This window comes from Protopterus annectens, chromosome 1.part2 (assembly GCF_019279795.1).
Source record: "Protopterus annectens isolate FY-2018-M chromosome 1.part2, PAN1.0, whole genome shotgun sequence".
Classification (NCBI taxonomy): domain Eukaryota; kingdom Metazoa; phylum Chordata; order Ceratodontiformes; family Protopteridae; genus Protopterus; species Protopterus annectens.
This window is the reverse complement of record NC_056727.1, coordinates 694,362,703-694,376,953: the sequence shown is the minus strand read 5'-3', so window position 1 is coordinate 694,376,953 and position 14,251 is coordinate 694,362,703. Positions and strand designations below refer to the sequence as shown.

General features: G+C 38.7%; 1 protein-coding gene across 2 annotated transcripts in view; it reads right to left on the bottom strand.

Annotated features, from left to right (window-relative positions):
* TTC27 (tetratricopeptide repeat domain 27) overlaps positions 1-14,251 on the bottom strand; it is a 2,723,583-nt gene that overhangs the window by 2,482,553 nt on the left and 226,779 nt on the right. For both annotated transcript variants that reach the window (XM_044058498.1, XM_044058490.1), the window contains one exon: positions 6,459-6,588. In XM_044058498.1, coding sequence (XP_043914433.1) covers positions 6,459-6,588 — 130 coding nt within the window. The remainder of the gene's footprint in view (positions 1-6,458; positions 6,589-14,251) is intronic.

Sequence of the window (14,251 nt, the reverse complement as noted above, 5' to 3'; positions counted from 1 at the left end):
TTCTACTATGAGAGCTCATTTGGGGAGGAGCTTATACCATGACTGCTATGCTGGTGATACACAGTTTTAACTCTCCTTCCCTCAGGAGAATACGTCTACTGCCCAGTCACTTGACAAAGGACTTGAAATACATCCAAAATTCAATGAATCATAATCAACACAAGCTTGAAACATCTAAGATAATAGTGAACATTCTTGTTCATAGGGAAAGTACTAGGTTAGCTGTCCTTGTGGGCCATTTTAAGCCTAGTCAATTTCCATTTCAAATGTTAAAATCAAACCCTGTACCTTACATCTGTGGGATAAACACCTTAACCATTATACCAACTCCAATCCCTTAATGGCATCTCATATAGTATACAAACACTGTATATTAAACATACAATATCACCACTGCAATTGAAATGAATATTGCATGCAGTCATAATTATAAAGGTAATTAAATTTCTTGTTTTATTGTTAATCTAAGGCTGTTCATGCACAGTGCTTGATCGCTGCACGTCTGTGTTTTATGTACAGTTATAGTAGTTAAGCATTATTATGACAAGATGTATAAGTAGCTGTTGTAGAAAATAAAGTGGACCACAAAAAGCAAGTACAGAAGCTCTACAATCAAAGTATACTTTGCAGACTTACAAATAGATGCAACAAAATAACTAACAGGTTACTTAATAACAAGCTAATATATTTAATAATACATTTTTAAGGATTGTCACCCTGATGGATTCAAATTGTCCATTTCTAACTCCCACCATTGTTTTGGCGATGACAAATTGAACTTTGTTTGGTGAGGAGGTCTGAAGTCTCAGTGTAGTTATTGACAACAGGGTAGCATTATAGGATCAGGCATCCTGCTTTTTAGATTATCCTTTGTATTTTTGTGAAATATTGCCCACCTCAAGCACTTCTCCCTTTGCAGGCCCTTTCTGTGGTTGTGCATGCCCTTGTCTCTCATTTGAAGTGTTGCATCTCCTTATACCTAGGGTTTCCACACACACAACTTAAATGGTCACATCTCATGCAGAAATGTGCAGACCATTTACTTTGTGGTACTTCCATTGTTTACTAGAAAAATGTTCAAAACTATAAATGTAAAACACACTAACAAGTGGTGCTGTGTTATACAAGAAATACAATTTAATACAATCAGGAAGGTGAATTAAAGAACACATACATAGGTTCATAGGTTCATAGGTTCATACTAGGCTATCTGCCTGCCTCTGTCAAGCAGTGACACTGAAGTAATCCCAGGGGTATCTCGATCTCCCATCCATTGGTGGTCAAGATTCCTCTTGAACCAGGCCTCTGCCTCACATGTCACATGGGATTTTGTTTTCACAGCAGTTCTATTTATAACTGTGTCAAGGTTTAAGTCTCCGCCCCTTGGTTCTGAGGAGGGGGATTTTTTTTTTGAAGCATATTCATCAAAAAATCTGGGTTTTGACATGTTATATGTGACTTTTCTGTGCTCAGTGGATTGCCACACCTATATAGCTACCGTGAGGCCTTTCTGGAGGATATCTGTGACTTGTGACAGGCTTTGAGTCTGACATGGCTCAGCAACTCTCTGACCTGTGGGTTTCTGTCACTTAGCCAGTTTGCAACCCATCTTGTGATGTGGTTTACATTTTTCACTGATGAGCAAACTGGGTTGGATCCAAAGTCTGCAAGTGTTCCATTATGATCCTCTCCATGGCTTTGCAGAGGCTAAGATTAAACAACTGTCCTAACTGTGGGTTTAATTGAATAGATATCTCTCCTTAAAGTTTGCACTGAACCTGTCAGCCAGTATGTTAGCAATGTGTGTGTTTTCAGTAATTTTTCACATCATTTGAACTAATTTAATGATCAAAGGTGTCTTAGTCTTAGTTTTGTTTGGGATTGCCTGATCCATGCAGTCCTGTAGGTGCTGAGTTGAAGTCACCTAGTATGATGGTGTTTTGAGATACATTTATAAAAATGTGTCCAAGGGACCTATGGTTTGAAAATAGCCCTCTCCACTGGTCATGTGCATTTTATTTGAATGTGGGTTTTTATGCTGCTTCAATGAATGTGAGTTTCAGTTGCAGAGAAGTTTACTGCTCATGCTAAGTCTTTTTGTTGTCAAACTATTGTTTAGCAAATGGCTATCAGTGTTCGTGCATTTTATTTCAATATCTGTAATTATTGCAGAAGTAAATAAGAAAACAGTATACAGGTTTAAACAGTGTTCATGGTAAATGGGGAGAACTAGCCAAGTAATGGAACACTGGTATGGCTGGGGAGGAGACTGCTTCAAGAGGGGCTACTCAGGGGGGGCCGCAAACTATTTCACTGCCTAGGGCCCCATTTGACTATAATCGGGCTATGCTAATAATTTAAAGTATGAAAATAGTTTACATGGCCCCTTTAAATCCAGAAAAAATACTCACTGGTGGCAGTGTCTCCTCCTTTAAGGAGGACCATGAGTGCTTCACATGCACACATGCTGACGTGAGTAGTGGGTTGTGAAAAATTACCGTTTTCAGAAGTGTGTCTAGGTCCATAAAGGTTTGGGAACCACTGCTCTACACCAACTACCAGACTGCTGACAGAAATGAGTTTGAGTTTCAGTGTATTTTCAGGGTATTAAGAGATTCAGTGCATTTTCAAGGGGTTATGAGTTTTAGTTCATTTTCATGAAATTGTGAGCTTCAAATGAAGAAAGTTTACTGCTTCTCACGCTGTCAGTTTTCAGTGTAAAACTGTTTTGTTTATCAAATGATACACTGTGTTGCAGAATTTGAAAGCAGTGTTAGTAACATAATTGTCTTTGATGCAGAAGTCTATGGATTCTGCTCCCACACCGTGTAGATGGGAGTATTGATATTGCAGTGCCCATTTGATTGCTGATTATTTGGTGCTTTTTAAGTGTGGATAAGGGTTCTACATTCCTAAGTATGTCGTCCTTTGTATGAGATGTCTAGCAACTACGAACTTGTCAGTTTTAGTAATTTCCTATTGCAATATTACCAGTTCACCAATTTTTTAATGTAATATAGGCAACTAATTATTCAAGGGCAACAGGCACTGAATTTGTAGATGAAACATTGAGATGTAAAGTTGTTTGCCAATGGCAATCTCTTCATTAGTTACAGATTTCTTTAATGTGGAATTGTTCAGATGATTTCTCTTCTGCAGAGATTGTTTGTATTGAGTGATATTGGTGGATTGTAATGACAGAAGTCTGAGCGGCCTTTTATGGTTAAAATTTTCTGAAGTGGGTAGTTTTGTCATTATTGGTTTATACATTTTGTTTCTTTGCTTATTAAAAAAATGCTTAAAACTACAAATTTAAAACACATTCTAACAAGTGGTGCTGTATTACATAAGGAATATAATTTAATGCAATCAGGAAGTTGAATCAAAGAACAAATACATGTATGCATGGCCGTAAAAATGTGTGCAAGGAGTCTGTTTTGAAAACAACCCAAATGTAAACTTAATCCTCCACTGACCAGATGCATTTTCTATAAATATGGGTTTTCATGCAGTTTCAGTGGCAGAGAATTTTACCGTTCATGCTAAGCCTGTTTTCACTGCGAGATTGCATTGTTTAGCAAATGGCTATCTGTGTTTGTGCTATTCTATCGTAAGCTTCTGTACACAGTGAGGAGAGAGGTTGCTATTCTACTTTCACTGAGCTGTAAGGCTTGCTAGCCTACCCCAGAGTAAATTAAACTGTTTAGATTAACCTTAGCAACCCTTTGAACCAAGGCACATGGGCTTCTATTTTCTGAAGGCATGACTTTTATAGTAAAGTATGTGTGAAGGAGAAACATTAAAGCAGGTTTATTAAAGGAAATTTCTACCTTCGCTTGCAATTTAAACTACATTACAAGGTATCCTTCCTTCTATGCATTTAAATAATTAAAGGAAATGACTGGACTAGCTTTCTTGGGGAGTGAATGACTGGAGTGGCTTTTTTGGGGGAGTGACCTACACGTGGGCGTGGCTCGTAGGGGTGTTTCATGGGTATGGTGTGGGTGGGGCTTAAGGGGTGCCGGACTACTACTTCGTCTAGGGTGCCATATCAGCTAAGGCCGGCCCTGACTGTGCACGTGTGTGTGTGTGTGTGTGTGTGTGTGTGTGTATGCGACACAGAGAGAGAGAGAGAGAGAGAGAGAGAGAGAGAAAGATTGTCCTGGTGTTTATGTGGCAGAGTGTGTGTGTGTGTGTGTGTGTGTGTGTGTGTGTGTGTGTGTGTGTGTGTGTGTGTGTGTGTGTGTGTGTACGTATGTACATGTGCATGCACACCCACAAGCATGTGTGTAGGTAATGCAGTTTAAGTGTTCAATTCAGATACATGCCAAAAAGTTGCTAATGAACTCTAGCACAATATGATGCTTTCATGTCTCAGAACCACTCAGTATGAGTGTAGCATTACTAGAGCTCACCAGCAAGCACTAGTAGTGCTAAGGGGATGCTTTCTCTGACTAGCTCCAATGGTATACATAAAAATGTGTGATTAAAATGTAATAAATCAGAACAATTCAGACTGTGATCAATCACTCAAATTAAAATATTACAGTAGCCTGGCCACTGAGAGGTACAGTCTCTGATGAACCTTACAAAGAAAAATTCACCATAGATTTCCTCTTCTCTCTCTCTACACAAGATTCCATAGATTATTGTGATACATTAAGGTTTACATCATGCTTCCCACCACCTTTTCACAAGGATGTACATCTCAAATGCACAAATCAAATCTGTGTGAAGAAACCCAGTAGATTTTTAGTCCATCCCCTTAAGCAGCTATCCACAATCACCCACACCAACATCCCGCACTTTATACTGATCAGTAAAACTCCACTCGCTGGTCTACCAAGTTCTTTACAGATGCCCACAATTAGGGTACATAATTATTAAATTGGACTAACACCAGATTTAGAAAAACAATGACATCAATCTGGCTTCCAGACCAGAGCTTGTGCAACAAGAAAATCCCTTTTGTAGTTGCAGCCCAATATTTTACTTACCTGAATGGAAGCATCACTATGTACAGGGCCAGGGTGATAGTTCTCTGTCTACAGGAAATGGGAAGGTGATGTTACCTAAAAGCTGACTCTGTGCTGCATAGGGATAAAGCCCCAACAGCGATCCAGATGGCCCAGGATTAATTAAAAACCTAGGCAGAGCAACGCAGGCAGACCAATACACTGCAATGGCTGCACTCGTTGAAGGAGGGATGTACAGCATACAATGCACTTGGCTGGCTCTGACAGTATTAAAAGCAGCAACCTTTACCATATATATGTACAAGTATGCACAAGTATTGTGGGACACAAAGTAGATCCTTTCTTTGGTGAAGCACACGTGCTGTTTCAAGCACTGCATGAAGGAAAGATGCATATGTACTATTTTCAGAAAGAAATGACTGACAATTCTAAGAATTCGTATAGTCATGTTCATCCCCAAAACAAAACGAGCACTGGGAGTGAGGTCCTTATAAGGAGTCTGCCTACCAGAGTCTCACTTCTCTATCTTAGCTGACATCTAACAGTTTTAAACACCGAAGTACAAGAAAAAAAAGGAAGTTTCTCCAATAGGATATTTAACTGAATATATGAAGGCAGAGGTACCACCAGCAACCATGCAAACAAACAGAAAAACCTGTGAGAGACCTGTGTTTGGACTGGTGGCAAAGCAGTCTGAGGATGTTATGCTCCTACATCCCCGTATGTACCCTTACTGCCCATGGGCTTAGGTCATATGTAGGATTTATGACCACATGGAATATTTTTTTAGCTTTGGTATCCCAGCCAGATATCAGGTTACCTCAGTGAGATAACCCAAAAGTTCCAGAATACTGCAACAGTGATCTAAAGAAAGACATCCAATATACTTGCTGAATGACATTGCTATCTCTACAGTGTCTGCAAATGTTGCAGAAATGGAAAGAGGAAATTAATTGGTCAAATACAAGATGAGCTATATGGCTGAAAAAAGAGGAGGACGAAAAAAGTATTCTATCACAATAACCTCCAAAGTGCTAAAACATTTAAATTGCTGTAAAGATCCAAATTTGCATTATACAGTAAACTCTCAGTTAACCGGCACCCATGGAGATTGGTAGATGTCAGACAACTAGTTTCTGGTTGCTTGAGAGTTACTATTAAAAATAGCCCTGACTAATACTATACCCTATACTATTTGTTTGGTTTGACTTGTTCTCAGGTTGGGGAGAGAAGGAATTTATTTCTGTCTTCCTTTTTAAAACTCTAAAAACATAAGGTATGTTTCTTGGGGGAGGGGGGGGTCAAAGTGCAACACATGAAAATTGTACTGTAGTTCTATATGTTTTTGCTGGTTGCTTGAGAGTGCCGGTTGCTTGAATTCCAGTTAAGAGAGTTTACTGTATAATTTATTTTCAACTCCCCAGTTCCTAAGTGATCCCCAGACAACTGTTATCAAAGTTTTACATGTCATTATAAACATACCTCAGAAAACAGCTCTGGAGTGGTTGATGGCAGAAAATCCTGGGGATGGATGCAAACTGGAGGCCCAGTCCAATTACTCTGAACAAATAGCTGCAGGCTGCTCACTCCAAGCAGAAACACCACCATCTGTCTTTGTACATAACAAGAAAAACAATTAAGTGACAGTTCACCATTACTTTTTCTTCTGATTCACTACAATATTTCATACTTTATGGTAGCTTTTAATACAATTTGAAACAAATACTGATGAGACGATTCTGAATTTCATTTTTTTCAACATCAAGACAATGGATATAGGCAATGCTACATAAAATAGACCTACATAAGCTCAGTTAATACTGGAAAAAGTATTTAGTAATTCACTTAACACACATGCACACGTACTGGCTATGATGTAATCATACTCTTAACAGTAAAAGAAGGTAGGAATTGCTAACACGAGTTTCTCTGTACAGTGCTCAGACGGCCAGGACCTTGCATTATAGCTTAACATGCATCATTGTTGAAAATATATTTACAATTACAACCTCCAATGGATAGAAATGGCACAAAGCCAGAACAGAACAACAAACAGACATCTCAAAGAAGACATTTCTCCTACTAACACCAATGTACATGGCTGGTAACTGCTCATAATTACCAGAGAGAAAAAAAGACTGCTAAAAGAAAGTCCAGCTGCAGTACATCATAGCTCCAGAGCACTGCAGACAGACCTCCGATGTCAATGGACAAGGGATGTAATAACTTAAGTAATCAAAGATGGAGAGACAAGGGGGAGGGGTCATCACAGGAAACATGGTATTTAGGCTCCAATCCCTTCTCTTCTCAGAGCGCCAAACTAACCCTACGAAGAGGAAAACTACACTCGGTGTATCCGATTATGGCAATTTCCCATGACAAGAAACAGTTGCTTCTGAAATCCACTTCCAAGGAAATACACACTGAAAAAAGCCTTTTCAATTTTATTAGCAAGCCAAACCAGAAAATGTACCACCAAAGTACATCTGTGAACCAGAAGAGAATAAGCCTGACCTAGTCTATTCATACACCTAGACAAACACCAAACAGCAAGATTATTTTGTCAAAGTAGTGGATAATGGCCGCAGTTCAGACTGATGCGGAAGAAATAAAGCCACATAATCTACAGTGTGTTCTATTAACCCCTCATTTTTCTAGATTAAGCCATACTTCATCTGTGCTAACATGAAGTGTTGCCTTCTCATACTGCATGTTATTTTCAGAATAAACAGCACAGCAACTGACTACTGCTGCAGTAACATATAGAATTTCTTGGTGCCGGTGAAAAAATGGTAACAAAAGCTGAAATGGCACACTCATATATCAATAACCGCACTGCTATGGAAGAAAACAATTCTGATGACATTAAAGGGATTTTTGCCAATTTAAGTCTAGAAACAATATACTACATTTATGGATCAGAGAACAGCAAGGTTTCACTACTACATCTTCCAGTATGTAAAAAAAAACTGTGTCCCAGAATACAAGGTGCACCTTCACATGCTAGCTCTAAAGTGTTATGTTCTTTCACTTGACAAAATAATTTTCCAGCTATGTTATCAATTTCAATCTTCTACTCTTCTTTATTAGCTGTATTAAATGACTGAAGTACCTGGGTCAAGTTTGGAAGGTACTATTAATGGTAATTCATCAGTCTACCAAAGGCTGCATAAACTTCAGTTTTATGCAGTCCATTATTACCAATCCAGTAAGAACAGAATACAAATTCACCTTTGAAATATCCACAGATCTTTGCTTAAACCCAGTTCAACCAGCATAAAGTACTGACTACTGCCCAGGTGACACAGGTTTAATTAGCCGACTGTGTGTCCAATGGACCTGGCATTGGAAAATTGGTGCTGTTGGCCTTGGTGCAGGTGTGTTTGGGTTGTCTTATGCCACAATCTCTCGCAGGAGGAATGGCAAAGCAAAAGATGGCCCAGGAGTGAGCACTGAGTCACCAAGCTTCTTTAAGCTCTAGCCTTTATTTCAAGTGTACAGGAGTGCACACTTGTACATGGAAAGGTACTGTGGTCCCCATTTTGATGCAGGTCACCTGTTCCCAGTGGTGGATTAAGTGTACCTTGAAACCTGGATGGTTTTCAAACCACAGACTGGCCAAACGCACTTTTTTCTTTTGTATTTTTTTAAACACCTTTATTAAATTATCACTTAAGCCATAGGCACATATACATTAATAGAAAACAAACCATATTAATATGTCATGGATTATATTGTACTTCTGATTTATTTTTTAACAATTACTCCAATATTACAGAAATTGCTCAAATCTGCCATCCCTTCAACAACTCTCATCAACTCTCATCCTGAACATAATTCTCCATGTATTGTTTCCACAAATTCCATTTATTTCTATGCAATTTGCTCCTTCTCTTTTCTAACTATCCCAGCCTCTACTTCTTTTGTCTTCCTTACAGTATTCAATAATTCAATTATACTTTGTTTAGGTTTTGACTTCCATTTTCTATCAATTATTTTTTGGCAGCCAATAGTATTAAACATAGTAAGACCTTACTATGTATAGGCAAATTCAGGTCTTGTATCTCAAATTAAAGGAATAATTTCTTTAGTTAAAGCCATTTGCTCATCCAACATTTGTAACAGAGTATTCTGCAGGGGAATTTTTAAAATCTGCCAACTCACTACACTCCTAAAAAAACATATTCCCGGTTACCACTCCTTCCGTCACACCTCCAACATTTGCTACCTACCTGAGGAAAAATTATTTAAAGTCTGCTTGGTTTACAAAAATACCTAAGCACTTCCACATAAAATTCCTAAACCACCTGGGCTTTGTTGCATACTTTTTGACCATGCATAATACCCATGTTCTTTTGGATTTATCCTCCTGATTATTTTAACTGAATAGTTACCTACCAGATTGTTTCAATTTGTATTGTTTAGTAAAGCAAATGTGTGAGAGTTTGTTTCAAATCTGACCAGTCTTCAACATTTTTCCTATAATAAGTGAAACGTAACTTACTAATAACAAAATTGCCCATCTTAAAACTTTTCAACCATAAAGCACTACTCACTCTGCTGTTATATCTACCAATGCCTAACCCATTCAACACAGCCACTTCACTGTCTTCACCTCAAATACCTAATTGCAATTAAAAAAAGGCCACAGTAAATTAATCTACCTTCCTTTTGACAAATGCACACTAGCCCTGCAAAGACAGATTAATAATGTTTAACTTTCAGCTGCAATTATTCTCCACCACAAATAGCTCCCATACCGGGCAAATCATAGCACCATCACTGACTGTGTACACCTCAGATCCTTGCTTGTGATAAAATAAAGTAAGTAAATCATTCAACTTAATTTCTCACAAATGTACACAGTAGACAAACTATTCACATAAAACACAGTCTCCCAAACATTCTAACTTAGTTCATGCAAATGCACACTAGTCTTACAAAACCATGAACCTACAAGTGATTTACCAAAGAATAAAACATTTTACAAAGGGCAGGACAAGAAATAAAAGGCAAAACCAGGGACAGTCGATGGCTCTGCCACTTACTGATTTTCCTGGGCTCAGGAGAAATCAAATAATCAAAAAAACGGTTGCTGGTTAAATACCAGAGAAGGCACAAAGAACCCCCACATCTGCATGACTTCTGTACTGAGGATAAACAGTTTGGAAGAATGAATGGGCTCAAATTTGATTGTGAGGTGGCTAGATAGCAGGAACAGGAGACAGTGGAGAAATATAATGGAGTCAAATTCCGGCAGCTATCTGGGACCTTGGCTAGCTAATCAATAATCAATATAGTGATTAGTCTGCCTCTCTAAAATGGAATAACCTAATTTGGAAGAATTGTTACTTTCATCATTGCTAACCCCTTTTTTGGTGAGATAGCCCATTTGTAAAATCCTACAGCAACTACATAAAGCCTGATTCAACAGACACTACATGCAATTACTATATTACAGTATTACTACATTGCAGTGATGAATGGAAACTGCAATTCAAACTTAAAAAAATAGAAAAAAAAACTGAATAAGTAGAGATCTGATTTGTGGGACAAATAAAATATTTTGTACTGGAAGATCAGTTTTCATGACAAAAGATAATCGCACTCCAGACCCCCCCAATATTTTTCACATTATTCTTCAAATCCATACATACATAACAATGTGTGTGTTAATACAGACAATGGATGACAATAAAAAATGTACTTAGTACATTCTGAACATAAAAAAAGTGTATCTATTTGCAACAGCAAAGAAGAAATCATTAGAGGCACTCTACCAAATTTTTGAAAGTGACTCAGTAGATGGCAGAAAAAAAACTATCAGGTTGCACGGCAAAGCAGAAAGATAAAAAGATAGACAAGCACCCTTCAAAAAGGGATGACATTAACAATCTGCTCAACATTCCACAGGACATCAAAGGTATATGGAAGGAGTACTTCTAGCAGCATCTGAATGAAGAAAACCCCACAGAAGGTATACTGCCCCAGACACAGCCTACTATGAAAGGCAACAAGGAGTCCACCATAGAAGAAGTAAGAACAGCACTAAGAAAAATGAAGTCAGGGAAAGCAGAAGGCTCAGATGAGGTCACAGCAGATATAGTAAAGATGTTGGGTGAGACAGGGGAGAAATGGCTCCTGAGGGTATTCATAGCAGTATGGAAGAAAGGTGCATCCCAGATGGCTGCAGAATACACATTCTAGTGTCAGTGTTCAATAACAAAGGGGACTTTCACAACTGTGGCCAGTATAAAGGTATCAAACTCTTATCACACTGCATGAAAATTCTGGAGAGGGCAACTCACAAACAATTATGCAATGTATTAGAAAGTAAGATGGGAGATGAGCAGTATGGATTCACATCGGCACAACTGACCCAATGTTTGCAATGAGAAAGATAGTGGAGAAGAAGCTAGAGATGAGGAAAGAGTCCAACTGGGCATTCCTAGACTTGGAGAGAGCATACAATAAGGTCTCAAGAAAGCTGATTTGGGCAGTCTTGCTGTGGTTCAAAGTCCCAGGAACACTGGTAGAATTAGTGGAGGCTATGTATAAGGACCCAATGACTTTACTATTAACAGTTTTCAGTCTAACAGATGGATTTCCAGTGGAAGTGAGTGCGCATCAGGTTTCATCTCTGAGCCCACTGCTGTTCACACTGGTGATGGACTACTTTGGCAAACAGGTCAGGGGGTAAAGATTAACAAAATTGTTGTATGCAGACGATGCGGCATTACATGCAGACTCTGAGCAAGACCTTCAAAGAATGGAAGAATGGAGTGTAAACCTGAAGGTACACAGGGTGAAACTAAATACAGACAAGACAGATGTAATGACAGCTAATGTGGGAAATCAGAAAAAGCTGAGAAATGTGACAGAAGGGGAAAATAGTAGAAGAGGTTAACAGTTTCCAGGGAAGGGTGGTTGAGGAGAAGAGAAGTCTGAATGAACAGGTTAAAGCTAGAATCAGAGGAGTGGAAGTAATTTGGAAGTTATTAAAGAAGATAGAAATTTCTTCTGAAAATATAGCTAGGGAGTGGAATAAAATTAATGTGAAGTTTAAAAAGAGGGTGGAAATAAGAGAGATATATATGGTTAAGAAGTATCAAGAATTATTCAGAGGAGCTGACAAATGTTAAATTATTGCAAAATAGGGGGAATCTCACAGAACAAGAAGACAAGCAATTGCAGAGTGCTAAGCAGAAAATAAATTACCACCTCAATAATATGCATGAGTTTATAAAGACTGCTGTTAAGCAACTGTTTTTTGATAATGCCAGAGCACAAAAACTTTTAGCGCAATGACTCGGGCAACAAAAAGTAGAAGGTGTTGTCGCTAAGTTTAGGGAACCTATAACAGGGAAGATAACAAGAGATCCTGTAGAGGATATTTCAGAAATTTTATGAAAGTCTGTATACAGCAGAGATATATGGAGATCAAGTTATGGAAAAGTTAAATATGCCTTTAGAGGTGGATAAGGCTCAATTACTAATAGTTAGGATAGGAGGAGATGAGATAAAAATGGTAATGTATAACCAATCCACAGGAAAGTCCCCAGGAAAAGTTGGTATTCCTGTGGAAGTCTGGAAGCTAGGAGGGAAAAAATGATAAAGACTTGGAAGGTTTAACAGTATTTTAAGAGGAGGAGAAGCACCAACATCCTGGAAGAAAGCGGTGGTGGCTATAATACCTAAAGAGGGCAAAGACCCATCAGATCCAGCTTCATACAGGCCCATGTCAATCCTAACCATGAACCACACAGAATAAGTGGGAGGCCTCGGCCACTGGTGAAATACCACTACTCAACATTTTTTTTCACTTGCCCGGTGAGGGGGGGGGGCCTCTTGCTTCTGGCTCCTAGCGGCTGGGCGCGACCTGCTCCGGGGACAGTGTCAGATGGGGAGGTTGACTGGAGTGGTACACCTGTCAAACAGTAATGCAGGTGTCCTAAGGCGAGCTCAAGGAGAACAGAAACCTCCCATGGAGCAGAAGGGCAAAAGCTCGCTTGTCCTTGATTTTCAGTATGAATACAGACTGTGAAAGCGAGGCCTTATGATCCTTCTGGCTTTCTGAATTTTAAGCAGGTGTCAGAAAAGTTACCACAGGGATAACTGGCTTGTGGGGGCCAAACATTCATAGCAAAGTTGCTTTTTGATCCTTCGATGTCAGCTCTTCCCATCATTGTGAAGCAGAATTCACCAAGCGTTGGATTGTTCACCCACTAATAGGGAACATGATCTGGGTTTAGACTGTTATGAGACAGGTTAGTTTTACCCTATTGATGATGTGTTGTTGCAATAGTAATCCCACTCAGTACAAGAGGAATCTCTGGTTCAGACATTTGGTGTATAAAGTCTTTATGTCTACAATGACTAAAAGAATGGCAAAGCTGATGCCAAAATTGATAGATATGGATCAATGTGGTTTTGTGGAGGGGAGGTAAACATTTAACAACATTAACAGAACACTAACAATGCAGAGGGAAGCTGAATGTAAGAAAATGCCACTGTTGTTGATGGGTCTTGATGCAGAGAATGCATTTGACAGAGCAAGCTGAGAGTTTATGAGCAGGGCAATGGAAGCACTTGCATTCCCTGATAAAATCATAAGGTTGATTAGGAGGAAGTATGAGGGATCACAAGTGAAAAATTAAAGTGGGTAGATTCCTCCCAGGTAATTTCTGTTTGAGCAGAGGAGCCAAGCAGGGGGTCTCCTCTTTCCCCTTTGTTATTTGCACTATATTTAGAACCACTGGCAATGAAAATAAAGAGACTCAGAAATTCAAGGATATTATTGGTATGGCAAATGAACCAGAAAAGTACATTTCAGTGTTGTAGAACATTTTGAGGCAGTTTCAAATATTTTCTGGATACAAAATTAATGAATCTAAAACAAAGGCAATAGCTGTAAATTATGTACCCACACACTAATTGGTTCATCAATATCCATATTTATAGAGACATTATAAAATGAAGTTCTTAGGTGTATGGATTAAAAAAAGGATTCTGGGGTGGCAGCTAAGGATATGTGGGAAGAGACTAAACAAAGATAACACAAAAACTGAGAAATTAAAGCTTTGTTATATGGATAGCAAGGTACAGGCAGCTAAAATGTTTTTAGTCCCTTTAGTTTTATACACCAGTCAGGCATATTTTTATTAACAAGAGAAGTTGTGGATAGCAATTAAGAAAGAGCTGAAGAATTTTATCTGGGAGGGGAAAACATCAAGAGTCAAGTGGGATAAGTTGATTCTTCCAGTTGAACAAGGCAG